General features: G+C 38.9%; 2 protein-coding genes across 2 annotated transcripts in view; both read left to right on the top strand.

The window, feature by feature from the left end:
• The first annotated feature begins 5738 nt into the window (after positions 1 to 5738).
• LOC131255321 (disease resistance protein RPM1-like) overlaps positions 5739 to 13461 on the top strand; it is an 87479-nt gene continuing 79756 nt past the window's right edge. The window contains exon 1 of the mRNA XM_058256020.1: positions 5739 to 5876. The gene's annotated coding sequence lies outside the window, so the exon portion shown is untranslated. The remainder of the gene's footprint in view (positions 5877 to 13461) is intronic.
• On the top strand, positions 10358 to 12493 carry LOC131255320 (disease resistance protein RPM1-like). The gene has a single exon (XM_058256019.1). It carries the CDS (start codon positions 10358 to 10360, stop codon positions 12491 to 12493), a length of 2136 nt encoding a protein of 711 aa, XP_058112002.1.

A 13461-nucleotide genomic window follows, 5' to 3' on the forward strand; every position in this document is an offset into this window, starting at 1 on the left:
GTGACACAATCTAGTTAGCTAACATGAATCGGCTCATCTTTCTTCCAAACCAGGCATGCATTATTCCACATCCTGTCAATTTTCTCTGTATGGATGCATTGTGCATGAGGGCACAATAGTTTAACTATAACTTGCATGAGTAGTGAACCCTTGGAACAATTTGCAATTTGTAATAATGGAAGATACATGAACGCATCTAACACTGAAAATCATTTTGATGGAGAATCTACTTGTATGACCCTTAACATCTATGCATCTTATTTCTCTTCCATCTCAAGGTGGCATGACCAAGACAGACGCTCAGACCTTTCAGAAATTAATCCTGATGTTGTGCTTGAGGTAAGAATTCAACTAGGAATCTATTTATGTGGAAATTATTCATTAAAGGTCCTTGACTTGATTGTTTCAGATCTTTGCATATTGCTTGATGGTCATGTGTTGTTTATGCATTCACAGGTCCCATGATCATGCTAGGATGTGTGCTTATGCTATTAATTGTGTTCCTATATAATGCACATGCGTGGTTAGTTTCATGTGGATGCAGTGTCGCAATACTGAAGAATGTAGTGTAGTACCCATGGAAGGATCTTGGGAAGCAATCTTTAAGTGCTTACATTTAATAAAATGCACATTTAAGTTATTGATTATTGTGCTTACTGAAACACTAAAGATTTAAACTGAAGATACAATGGTATTTCAACACCATTTAGCTATCAAATTGGCATTTAGCAAATAAAATGGCTAGAGGCCCGAATTCAATGAGCAATATTAGATTGTTAAGATCGCAGAATCAAGTGTGGATTTGGGCTACATTCAACAATGGGGCCTCAATTTGTTATTTTGTATGCTCTTTGTTTTTTTTAAAGGGTAATTTGTATTGTCTGGGGTTGCCAACTTGCCATGCATTTATGCCATATGGTGGATGAGAACTAGACATTAAGAATTGTGCACTATTTGAATTCTAGCTCATGTTTTAATGGTAGCTACATTTTAGACAACAAATGCTACAAATGTCACACATTTGCTTGTTAAATGGGACTCAACAAATTTTATTTATTTTTACTTTTATTTGTAAATTATTCATTTATAAATGGAAAGGGTGAACATGTGAACACATGGTAGTGACGTAGCATTAGCTAGCAGCTCGAGCCAGAACAGATTTTGGCATGAGTGTGGGAATGCTGAACGAGTGGCACAATTGGTGATATGTACCATCTGCATATACTGTTTAATTTCCCCAGAAAACTGAAGCAAAACTTGTTCAATCTTAATTCTTTGCCAGGAATGAGCTATCTATACCAAGTTTCAATTTTTATTTTTATTTTTTGTCTCACTTTATATCTTTGTACAGACTGGATAAAAACCAGAAAACTAAGTTGAAATGGATAACGTCCAATATGGAAGCCTAAAATCGAACCCTTATTGCATTTTTATCACTCTAGTCTACCTAGCCTTGAGAAATTCTAGAAATTCTATACTCCCATAAGTTCTGATTCAAAAACAGGCAGAAGATAGGTGGAGTTAATATGTCCATCTCATCTTTCAATCCAAATTGCATTTTTTTTTCATATTTCAGAAATAGGAAAATACTTGTTCTTCGGGTGTCTTTTCTAATACTTTCAGGTGCTTTCTTGTACTAGCCAAGAAATCAAGTGCATGAAGATTCAAGTACTAGAAATCAAGTGATGCTAGCAATGATCTACAGATTTTCAATGCTGAGAACTTACAGAGCAACAGTAAAATCTACTACAGGTTTGTTTTCACAACCAAATTTAGGTGGATGCCCTTTTTTGTTGGTGGATTGGTGGTGGCCTTTTTCACCAACTTGGTGTCTACTTTGAGGCTAAATCATTTTTTGAGTTTTGCGATACTGAGTAATCTAAGAAAACCTGAAGTTTCTGACATAAGTTTCTAATGTAGAGTTTGAGAACCAAAAATGTTAGAAATATGAAGAAATTCTATGTCCACATTAAGATGTTTCTTGTTGCTTGATTTTTGCAGGTTCATATGTATGTAGATTCTCTCAGGAAAAGGTTATAGCTTAGTATCAGGTAACACCATTTTAAGCCAGGTTTTTTGTTTTTTTTTGCCAAACACGTAAGGAACCCATCAGAACATGAACTCAATGCTCGTGTACCATATCATTGGATAACCACATGCATTATGACTCATCAGATGTATAGTTCTGGATTCACCATCTATAAAAACATGTGTACAGTTGAGTGGGAATGAACCATCCATAAACCATGTGTGCAGTTGAGTGGGAATGAAAGGGACTAATTAAGTCTGGCAATAATGTGAAGGTTCATGTAACTTAAACTTTGCAATCTATTCTTGGTTGTCATTGTCATAAGGCTATAAGATCTAAACATTTTAGCCCTATCTATTAGTTGTTGCATGTTAAGGGTGTCTTCATGTGCAAATTTTTACACTTTGCTATATACCAATATGTGAAGACTTTAGCTGCATTGTACTTAGTGCTCTTTGCCTCCCGATATAAAGCAATCATTGTAATTTCTCCATTTCTCTATGTGATGTCTTCACTGTAACTTAGCTGCACTGGTCCTTTGCAATACTATTGTGTGGTTTTTGGCTTTTTGCTAATCCTTTGCTTTTGAGATGACTCAACATTGGGGAGATAAATGGACCCTCCTTGAAACCATAATGATAATTTGGTTTAAAAATCTCAACCATTTATTTTTATAAGCAGGCTTATTGTCATTTGGTCATGTTTCTATTCTTAATAACTTCTCTGAACTCTATGTGATGTGATAAGATTGTTTGTGTTTGGATGAATGTACTTTTATGTTTAGATGGCTAGTTTGGATTTATATGGATGTGAATGTGAATATGATGAACTATATTATATAACAGGTGTATATTAGGAAGAATATGATGAAATATGTATATATTGTAACAGGTATATATCAGAAAAAATATTCCAGCAATTTTGTGCTAGAATATTTTTTAAAAAAATTTTTAAAAAGAGACTTTTACCTACGAAAATTTTCGTAGGTAATAGTTTTTGTAATTATTTTTAGCAACGAAAATTTTCATCGCTAAAAGTTGAAGGAATATTTTTTAGCAGCGAATACTTTCGTTGCTAGAAGTAGAACGAATATTTTTAGCAGCAAAAATTTTCGCTGTTAAAAAGTCTTGTAAGTTTTTTTAGCGACGAAAATTTTCGTCACTAAAAGTGGAACGAATATTTTTAGCAGCGAAAACTTTCGCTGCTAAAAGTCTTGTAAAGTTTTTTTAGCGACGAAAATTTTCGTCGCTAAAAGTTGAACTAATATTTGTAGCAGCGAAAAGTTTCGCTGCTAAAAGTCTTGTAAGGTTTTTTTAACAACGAATTTCGTCGCTAAAAGTTGAACTTATATTTTTGGTAGCGAAAATTTTCGCTACTAAAAGTCTTGTACAGTTTTTTTAGCGACGAAAATTTTCGCCGCTAAAAGTTTAACGTATATTTTTGGCAGCGAAAATTTTCACTGCTAAAAGTCTTGTGATGTTTTTTTAGCGACGAAATTTTTGTCACTAAAAGTGGAATGTATATTTTTGGCAGCGAAAACTTTCGCTGCTAAAAGTCTTATGATGTTTTTTTAGCGACGAAATGTTTCGTCGCAAAAAATATTGCCTTTAACGACGAAAATTTTTGTCGCCAAAAGTTTTTAGCTACGAAAATTTGACTTTTAGCGACGAAAATTTTCATCGCTAAAAGTAGGATTTCTTGTAGTGACTCCGGCAACTCGATAATTTCATAATATGACAACCAATACCCATATAACATAACAACCGTGACTCCATGGGAAACCACAACCCATATAACATAACAACCACAACCCATCTAACATGATAACCACGACCATAATTACAATACAATATGAAGAACAGTTCTCTTCTACGGGCACCCAACGAGCTGAAAATCTCTGTTGAGAATGTCTTGTTTAAGCCTGACCGACCTTCTCTCAAGCTCTAGGCTTGGCATTGCGATACAATAGATGTTGCCCTTCTCTCAAGTTGTTATGGTTTATGGTAAGGTTCAAACAAAACATCCTTAACAAATTTTTTCAGCTCGCTGGGTGCCCGTTGAAGAGAATTGTTTTGCATATTGTATTGTAATTATGGTCGTAGTTGTCATGTTAGATGGGGTTGTGGTTGTTACGTTATATGGGTCATGGTTTCCCATGGAGTTGTGATTGTTATGTTATATGGGTCGTGGCTATTATGTTATATGTGTCGTGGTTGTTATGTTATATGAGTTGTGGTTGTCATATTAAATGGGTCGTGGTTGTCATGGATTGTAGTTATTAACATGGGTCGTGGTTCGCATGTTAAATGGGTCGTGGTTGTAATGGGTCATAGTTTTCATAGGTCGTGGTTGTTGTGTTATATGGGTCATAGTTGTCATGTTATATGAGTCGTGGTTCTCATTTTAGGCCCAAGGCCTATAAAATGAAGACTACGACGCATATAGCATGGTAACCACAACCCTTACCTCATGGGTCGTGATTGTTATGCTATGTGGGTCGTGGTTGTCATGTTGCATGGATCGTGGTTTCATTTGTTCACTTCCTTTTAAACCAAACCATTGGTACCCTAGCTTTAAGGCCCACAATGGGGTGATCTGATCCATCCACCTTGTCAGCCAGCTCACCGTGGGCCCAAAAAGTCCTGAGATAGGCAGTGTACACTTCTAACGAACATTACAATGAGCTTGAAAGTTTCAACAGTCACCATTATTTTTTATTATGTAGGCCACACGAGTACTGGATCGAGCTGATATTTGGGCCCTAGCCCTAAAATGACATGGCAAGAAGGATCGGTGGCATGGATGAAACACATACATGGTGGTGGAGCCCACAGACCACCGAGCACCAGCCATTGGTTGGTGGCAAGGGGAGTAGTCAATCCGTCTCTTTCTCGGGGGTTGAAACAGAAGGTAATTTCTTATTCACTCCAGGACCGTATGACTTCTGAACCAAGGACAGGGGCATTTTCATCCGAAATAATATCCAAAAGTTGTAGGAAGGCTACTCTTAGGATATCTAGAACGTCATAACTTTTTAAGTAATTTGACCAAACTTCGAGGTCAGTATGGTCAAAATCCCTTTTCTCATAATCAACATTAACTCCAGGATGCTATCCTTGCAAAACATCGGCCTTCATTTTATACGTTGGTTTCCAAAGCCATGGACGGATTATTTCACCTGATCAGCGTGAGTATTTCTTCTTAGATAAAGAAACGTTGGTAAAATCTGATGGACGATCCTGATCGTTGATTTTGATGATTTAGGTGTTTAAACCAAGAGACGCATTAAGAGCATTAACTTTCCCTAGACATACTGATTAATTTTCTAAGAGTATCCATGATTATACATATGCATGCGTAGGATCTACACCTGTCATCCATGTTTACAACGCAGACGGACTAATTCCTAAGCCTTCCTTTCGACGCCACTCACCCTGAAATTCACATGGTTAAATAGAACCCACCTGTTCGAGCAATGACTTTTAATTTGACGGTTGAAATTTGGAGTAAGATTACCTGATAATAGGGTATTGTTCACCATTAGATGGAGAATGCGTGTTCTATAATGTGTTGGTGAAATAGATGGACTGAGTGGATATATCACTGACATGATGGTGGCCCCACAGAGGTTAGGTTACAGGCTATTCATGTAAAAGTCTGTGAAGAGGAAAAGTGAAACATTTCTATTCCATCTTTAAAAAGCTCATCCTTTCTATCGAACATTTTCGTCCTTTCCTTTCCTTTCCTTCTCAGATTCTGAGTGAGTGGCGTGAAATTCTGGTTCCAAAAGCCAAACGCTGAGAGTTCCCCAACGCGTTCGAGTAGCAACCTATAATTTTAATTGCCGGTATGGCTCCCTCTCTCTCTCTCTCTTCTGCCCATCCATTGAGTTGGTTTTGGTCATGCACTCAGGCACACCAAGAAACGGATTTCATGGCCACTGTGATGTCCGTGTTTTATCCACACCGTCCATCCATTTTGGTAGCTCATTTTAGGGTGTGAACCGAAAAATAAAGCAAATCCGCTGCTCCAATAGACCACACCACAGTTAAAATCTTTCAAGGGCTAATCATGATGTTTTTTTTTCATCCAACCTGTTCATAAGGTCACACATCCCTTTATGAAGGGATAAAAACAATATCAGCATGATCTTTACCTTCCGAATCCAATAAGTTTTCAACGGTAGACATTCAATCCTCACTGTTGCCCGTAGTGTGGTCCACTTGAGGTTTGGATACAATTCTTTTTTAATCTCACAGGGTCATACGACCAGGGATAGCCCTGGTGGAGGGTTCCGTACGCAATCCAATTCTGCTTACCACTCACCAGTATTTGTCATCCGTAGCTTCCATTTCAATTTATTTATTTTATTTATTTATTTTTTAACTCGAATAAAATAAGATATGCATGATAACGGCATATACAGCTGAATAGATCTCTTAAGATATATTCTACTTGTACAAATACATTATTATAAAAGGAATTTTTTAAAAAATAGTACCTTATTAATATAATATCTATATTTCAATACTTTTTCAATTAAGTTTTCATTAAGCTGTCTCATTAATCAAATAGTTATCAAACGGTACCTTCACTTAGTTTTCTTTAAACTCAGTTAGTTTAAGGAATGATTATTTTTCTAAAATGACAAAAATTCACATTAATTAATGAGGTTGCTTAGGGCCCCTTGGATACAACCAAATAAGTTACTTTTTCTACTTATACAGTAGATATTTAAGTAACTTATTTCTGATAAGTAAGTTTGGTTTATGATTAATCATAAGTAATTTTTTTACTTAAAATTACTTAATTACTTCAGTTACTGTTTCTTTCTTGTTTACTTTTAATGAGCTGCTAAAAAGAGGAATCAAGAAAGACTAAAGAGAGGACAATCAAATAAGTATGTCTTTGCCAAACATACTTATTGTTTAATAGGTAAAAACTAAGATAAGCTACTTGAGGCATAAATAACTTATCGTAAGTAACATATGATCAAAATCCCATCTTAATAACAATTAAGTAGGTATGTACATGAGTAATGCTTCCCAATGAACGGTATTGTAGGTAAGCTACACGTGCTCAAAAGGAAAAGGTTTTTAACACTGAATTCATCCCCACGCAATCCGCTTCAATCTTATCATATATTTCCTGCCAATGGTTTTCGTGTGTAGGGAGTTCAAGTGGGGCCTATTGTGAAGTTCGTGAGAAATCTAATCTCGTCAATTTTTTAAGCTTATTTTAGGACATGCAACAAAAAAACGCGCAGAGAGAGAGAGAGAGAGAGAGAGAGAGAGAGGGAGCTGCTCCCCATAGGTGGGTTTGAGTCCTTACCTCAATGGTAGACTTTGAGGAGTTTGAACACGATGTCTTGCGTTCAATACCGATATGTGGTGAAATATGAGGTCTTGGTTTCGACTCCCATAGGTGGTGAAATCCCTGTATGGCGGTGAAAGAAATGCCTGCCTTTGAAACCTTTTAGGCTATACCTTGATGTTTATATGCCATCCAAACTATCTATAAGATCATTCCAACTGAGATAAAATGAAAACTCAAAAAACTTAGCCTGATATAAAACTTTTATATCCATATGAATGTTTCAATAGTAGTCATTCAATCATGGGTGTTTGCCCACTTGAGTTTTAGATCCACCTCATTTTTGGTCGCATGTCATAAAATGAGCTCTCAAAACAGGTGGACAAAGTGGATTTATCACAAATATCACGGTGGCCCACCTAGCTTCCGTGCAATAAAGCCTTGGCTAGGAAATCCATGTCCAGCTGGAAAAGGATTGCGTATGGCAGGAACGGGACTATTCTAGCACTATCCAGAGATGGTCTTAGCAGGGGCTTCGTGGGGTTAGCATGATATAAATGTTTTATCTAATCCGTCCATCCATTTTGAAAGACCATTTTAGGTCAAGAGCCCAAAACATGGGTAGATTGAATATTTGAATGGACCACACCATAGAAAGCAGTGGTGACAATGACCCCACTGTTGAAACCTTCCTAGGGCCCACCGTGATGTTTTTTTGACATTCAACATGTTCATAAGGTCACATGGACCTGGATGAAATGAAAAAATAAATATCAGCTTGATTGAAAACTTCCGTGGCTTTTAAGAGGTTTTTAGTGGTAGCTAATCAATCCCCACTGATTCAGTGGTGTGGTCCATTCGATCATTTATTCTTCTTAAATTTTGAGCTAACATAATAAAATGATTTTTAAAATTGGATGGACGGTGTGGATAAAATACATACATCATGGTGGGCCCACGGATCTCTGATAGGACTATCCGCCTCCATCTTTTTCTGGGCCGGGTAGTACCCAATCCACGCCCAACTTTAGTTAACATCACCAGGTTCTGTGGGCCTACCATGATGTGTGATATATCCAAACTGTTTATCCATTTGGTGTGATTATTTTAAGGCATGAGCACAAAAATTTGGTGGTTTCAAAGCTCAAATGGACCATACCACATAAAACAGGGGATAATAACGGCTGCCGTTGAAACCTTCCTAGGGCCCACCATGATGCTGATTTGCAATCCAACCTATTAAAAAGGTCACACGGACTTTGGTTAAGGGGAAAATAAATGTTAGTTTGATCCAAGACTTCGGTAGCTCAAGAAGATTTCAATGATAGGCGTTCAATCCATACTCCCTTACTTAGTGTGGGCCACTTGAGCTTTGGATTAGTCTCATTTTTTGGCACATTCTCTGAAATGAACTCCATAAATGGATGGACGGTTTGAATATAACACATAAATCATGGTGGCCCACGTAACTTGATCATGTCTCTCTCTACATATAACATTTTCACTATAATCATATTCCAAATAAGTTGTTGTGGATTCATCCTGATGCATCCATGACATCCATTGCAACCATGGTCCCTTGTTTGGCCGTGTGCCCAAAAATCAGGCCAATTGATGACTTAGGCGTGCCACATTAGCAGGAAAAGTTGTGTGGGGGAGGGCATGTGGCATGCCCTCTCAAGTGTTCCCTATTGATTTTTGCGTCCAGTATCAAACATGCATGGTTGCCCAATGCAGGTTAGAGTGGATGTCCCGAGCCCATCAAGATGACCCATGCAAATAATTGTGATGCAATTAGTTAGTCGTGAGCCCCATCGTGATGTGTTGACATGCATCCTAACCATCATGCATCTCGTCCACACCCTCTAAGCCCTTGGGAGGTTTCAACGGTGTGCATCACTGTCCCCTTGTTTTCTGTAACAGGGTTCACTTGAGCTTTGGACCTGCTTCATTTTTAAGCTCATGCTCTAAAATAATCTTGCCGAAATTGATGGACAGTATGTATTTAACACATACATCATGTTGGGCCCATAGAACTTGGTGACATCACTTCAGCAGCTTGATAGCTACTAAAGGCTTCAGTAGCTAATCTGCGTCCCGCATTCTTATACAAGACTAACCATGTTGCGTATATGCCATACAATCCATCTATATGAAATACCTACCCCAGGTGATGGTAGACTCAATTAAAAAATCAGGCTATTTTGAAACTAGGAAGGGGCGTCCACTTCAACTCTTCCTTATACGTTGGCCCGCAACTATTGGCCAGATTTTTGGAGGTCAAATGAGATAATACATAGATGATAGTCGAAGTGGATGTCATCAACAGATCACATGGGGCCGACAACAACCTTTCACCATTGCCCTTGATAATTTCCAACATGTGTGTATATATAGAGAGAGCATCCCCGCCAGGTCCGGCTAGGGCAGGCTCCACAGTCATGTGTATGTGAAATTCATTAGGACCATCAAGTTCGTCACCCTATGTTAGTCTAGGTCAAACATTCAGGCAGATCCGTGACTCAGGGGAGCTCCAGCAGTAGAAACTGTTTGGAGGGGACACCAAACCTTGATTTTTATAGGGTCCACTATATTGTGTATGTGAAATCCTATCCTTCTATTATGTGTATCACCCAATTTTATGCCCAGGGCTCAAATCGCAGGCTATCACACAATTCAGGTGGGCTCAGGTGTTATCAAGAGTGGTCATTCTCTCCCAACTTGCTCCCTTGGTGTAGCCCACCTAAATCACGGATTCCCTTGGTTTGTTTCACTCTTTACCAACATGATCCAATGTATATAATGGTCCGAGTAGATTTCACATACATGTCACGGTGAGGGCAACCGTGTTTGTCTTGGTTTTGTTCCAGGGAAGACCCTATATCTCTACAAATGGAGAGACACCCGTACATGGATACATATATATTCAAAACACAGTAATATACAGCTGAAAGAATAACTTAATATTTCTTTCTGACATTGATTGTCTTCGTTTTCTATTTTACAGAAATTGCGATGGCAGAGAGTGTTGTTAAATTATTGTTAGAAAAATTAAGTGCCCTTCTAAATGAAGAAGTATCTTTACTAAAAGGAGTACGCAGGGAAGTTAAAGAAATCAAGAAGGAACTTGATAGAATGCGAGCCTTGTTGAAGGATGCTGATAGAAGAAAGGATAGCAATGAAGAAATGAAAACATGGGTGGGAGAAGTAAGAGACGCTGCACATGATGTGGAGGATACCATCGACGAGTTCTTGTATCGCATGGACAGGCCACGACGAGGTGGATTCAAGGGTTTTCTCATTGACACTATCCATATCCCCAAGAATATTAGCGACAGTCATCAGTTGGCCAAGCGACTTCAAGAAACCAAGGTTAATGTTCAGAATATTTTTCAGCGAAGAGTTGGAGACGGTCCCAACCAAATAGAAGAAGTCACCAGATCCTATGATGTTAGCGAACTGTGGCGACGTGATGTAGAAACTTCTCTTTTCAAAGCGGACAATGACATTGTGGGGATGACAAAAGAAATAGATTTGATAGTAGGATGGTTAGTGGAGGAAGAACAACGGCCCACGGTGATTTCAGTGACAGGGATGGGTGGGGTGGGCAAGACCACTCTTGTCACTAAAGCCTACAAGAATCATCAAGTAAAGAAGCTCTTCAACTGCTACGCATGTGTTTCTGTCTCACAGTCTCTTAAAATTGATGAGCTACTACGAAGCATCATAAAACAATTACTTGAGGCTAAGAAAGAGGTCGTTCCAAATGACTTAGCCACCAAAGATGCTAGCGAGTTGAGGCGAATGGTTAGAGGACTTCTCGAATCAAAAAAGTACCTCATTATCTTGGATGATGTCTGGACCATGAATGATTGGAATAAACTAAGTGTCATATTTTCAGATTGTGGATGTGGAAGTAGGTTAGTAGTTACTACGAGAGACTTTAATGTCGCTTCTGCAGCAGGAGAGGGAAGACATGTCTGCAAGCTTAGGCTTCTGGATGAAGAAGAGGCTTGGGTGCTTTTCTGTAAGAAGGCATTTCCGAGTGAACCCTGTCCTTTAGAGCTTGAGCCATTGGCTCGATCTATAGTAGAAAAATGTGAAGGCTTGCCACTTGCAATTGTTGCCATCGGCGGCCTCCTGTCATTGAGAGACAAGACTGCATTGGAATGGAGTCGAATCTACAAAAGCCTAAGCTGGCAGTTGACAAACAATCAAATGCTTGAACCAGTAAAGCGCATCCTGCTGCTTAGCTTCCATGATCTACAGTACCGCCTAAAGCACTGTTTCCTATATTGTTGCATTTTTAATGAGGATTACTTAATTCACTGCAAGCAGCTAATTAGGTTGTGGGTGGCAGAGGGTTTTGTGGAGGAGACAGGTAAAATTACAATGGAGGAGGTGGCAGAAGACTACCTGAAGGAACTCATCCATCGAAACATACTTCAGGTTGTTGAGACGAACGAGTTTGGAAGGTTGAAAACTTGTCGAATGCACGATATTGTGCGTGAAGTGGCATTATCGGTAAGTCAGGAAGAAAAGTTCTGCATGACATATGATGAGCTGCAAGCAAGGCAAAATGGCAAAGTCCGCCGCATGTCAATCTACAGTAGTGGCGAAATTAATCATTCGATCGCAGGTATGACACATCTTCGTTCCCTCATGGTGTTTAATGGAAACATGTCTCTTTCATCTTCTTTAAATACGATGGCATCAAGCTTTAGATTGCTGAGGGTCCTAAATCTAGAAGGAGTTCCCATCGAAAGCATACCAGATGAAGTGACTAACATGTTCAATTTACGGTATCTAAATATAAGAGGAACTAATGTTAGGGAGCTTCCTGAATCTTTATGGAAGCTACAGAACCTTCAAACACAGGACGTCAGGAATACGGAGCTACAGAGGCTACCTAGTGGGATTGTGAAGCTACGGAAACTACGACACCTGTTTATTTATCGAATTACTGACAAGACTTATAATAGTTTTGATTACTTCAGTAGCATCCAAGTTCCTATAAGAATATGTAATTTAACAAGTTTACAGACTCTACGTGCTATCGAAGACAAAGAAGGGGAGATTGTTAGAAAAGTTGGAAACTTAACCCAACTGAGAACTCTTAGCATTTCTAAGGTCAGAAATCCATGGAGCTGAGTTGTGCAATTCAATCGGAAAGATGAAACACCTTCTGAAGTTGAGTGTCACTGCAAGTGCAGAGGAAGAATCACTTCAATTGGAAGCACTCTCTCATAACACTCCACCGCTTCTTCAGAAGCTTTACCTGAAGGGGCGTTTGGAGAAGGTGCCTCGATGGCTTAGCTCCCTTGTGAACCTCAACCGTTTGTTATTGAATTGGTCAAAGCTGAGAGAAGAAGATATGCTTTCATCACTCCAAGCATTGCCCAATCTGGCATTCCTTCACCTTCAGAATGCCTATGAAGGGCAGCACTTGTGTTTCCGCGATGGACGGTTTACTAAGCTCAGGAACCTTTGTTTACGGGATATGAAACAACTAAATCGGATAGTAATAGAAAAGGGAGCATTGGCAAGCATCCAAGAGCTAAATCTGATCAACTGTGGAGAGTTGAAGACCATTCCAGAAGGGATTGAATACCTCACCGGACTCCAAGTGCTCCTCTCATGGGACATGCCAACGGAATTGACATATAGGTTGAAACTAAAAGATGGATGCGAGGAGAACCGTAGAAAGGTGGGGCACATCCCCATCATTCAGCGTGGTCAATGGACAAAAGGAGAGGGATGGGTCGGGGAACCACTCAAGTAATCATCCATCCTTCATTCGTAGGTGAGGTAAGTCCAGCTGTACAAAGTTTCCTTTCTCGATGAATGTGCAAATTTACAAATTTATTTCTAAAATATATCGCGTCATGAGTAACTTGTCAGGCTAAGTGTACTAGGTCACCGTGATTTACGTATTTTATGGATTAAACTGATATTTGTGTTTCCCCTTCGTCCATGTCCATGTGATGTTGTGAACAGGTTGGTGACAAATAAGCATAGCTGTGGGACCTTGGAAGGTTTTAATAGTGTAAACCATGATTCCACTGTTTCCTGTGGTGTGGGCCACATTAGCTTTGAATATGCTTCAATTTTGGTCTAAA

Source organism: Magnolia sinica, chromosome 9 (genome assembly GCF_029962835.1).
Source record: "Magnolia sinica isolate HGM2019 chromosome 9, MsV1, whole genome shotgun sequence".
NCBI classification, from domain to species: domain Eukaryota; kingdom Viridiplantae; phylum Streptophyta; class Magnoliopsida; order Magnoliales; family Magnoliaceae; genus Magnolia; species Magnolia sinica.

What these genes read in the sequence shown, in the direction of transcription:
- LOC131255320 (XM_058256019.1), top strand. Translation starts at nt 10,358, where the DNA reads ATGGCAGAGAGTGTTGTTAAATTATTGTTAGAAAAATTAAGTGCCCTT.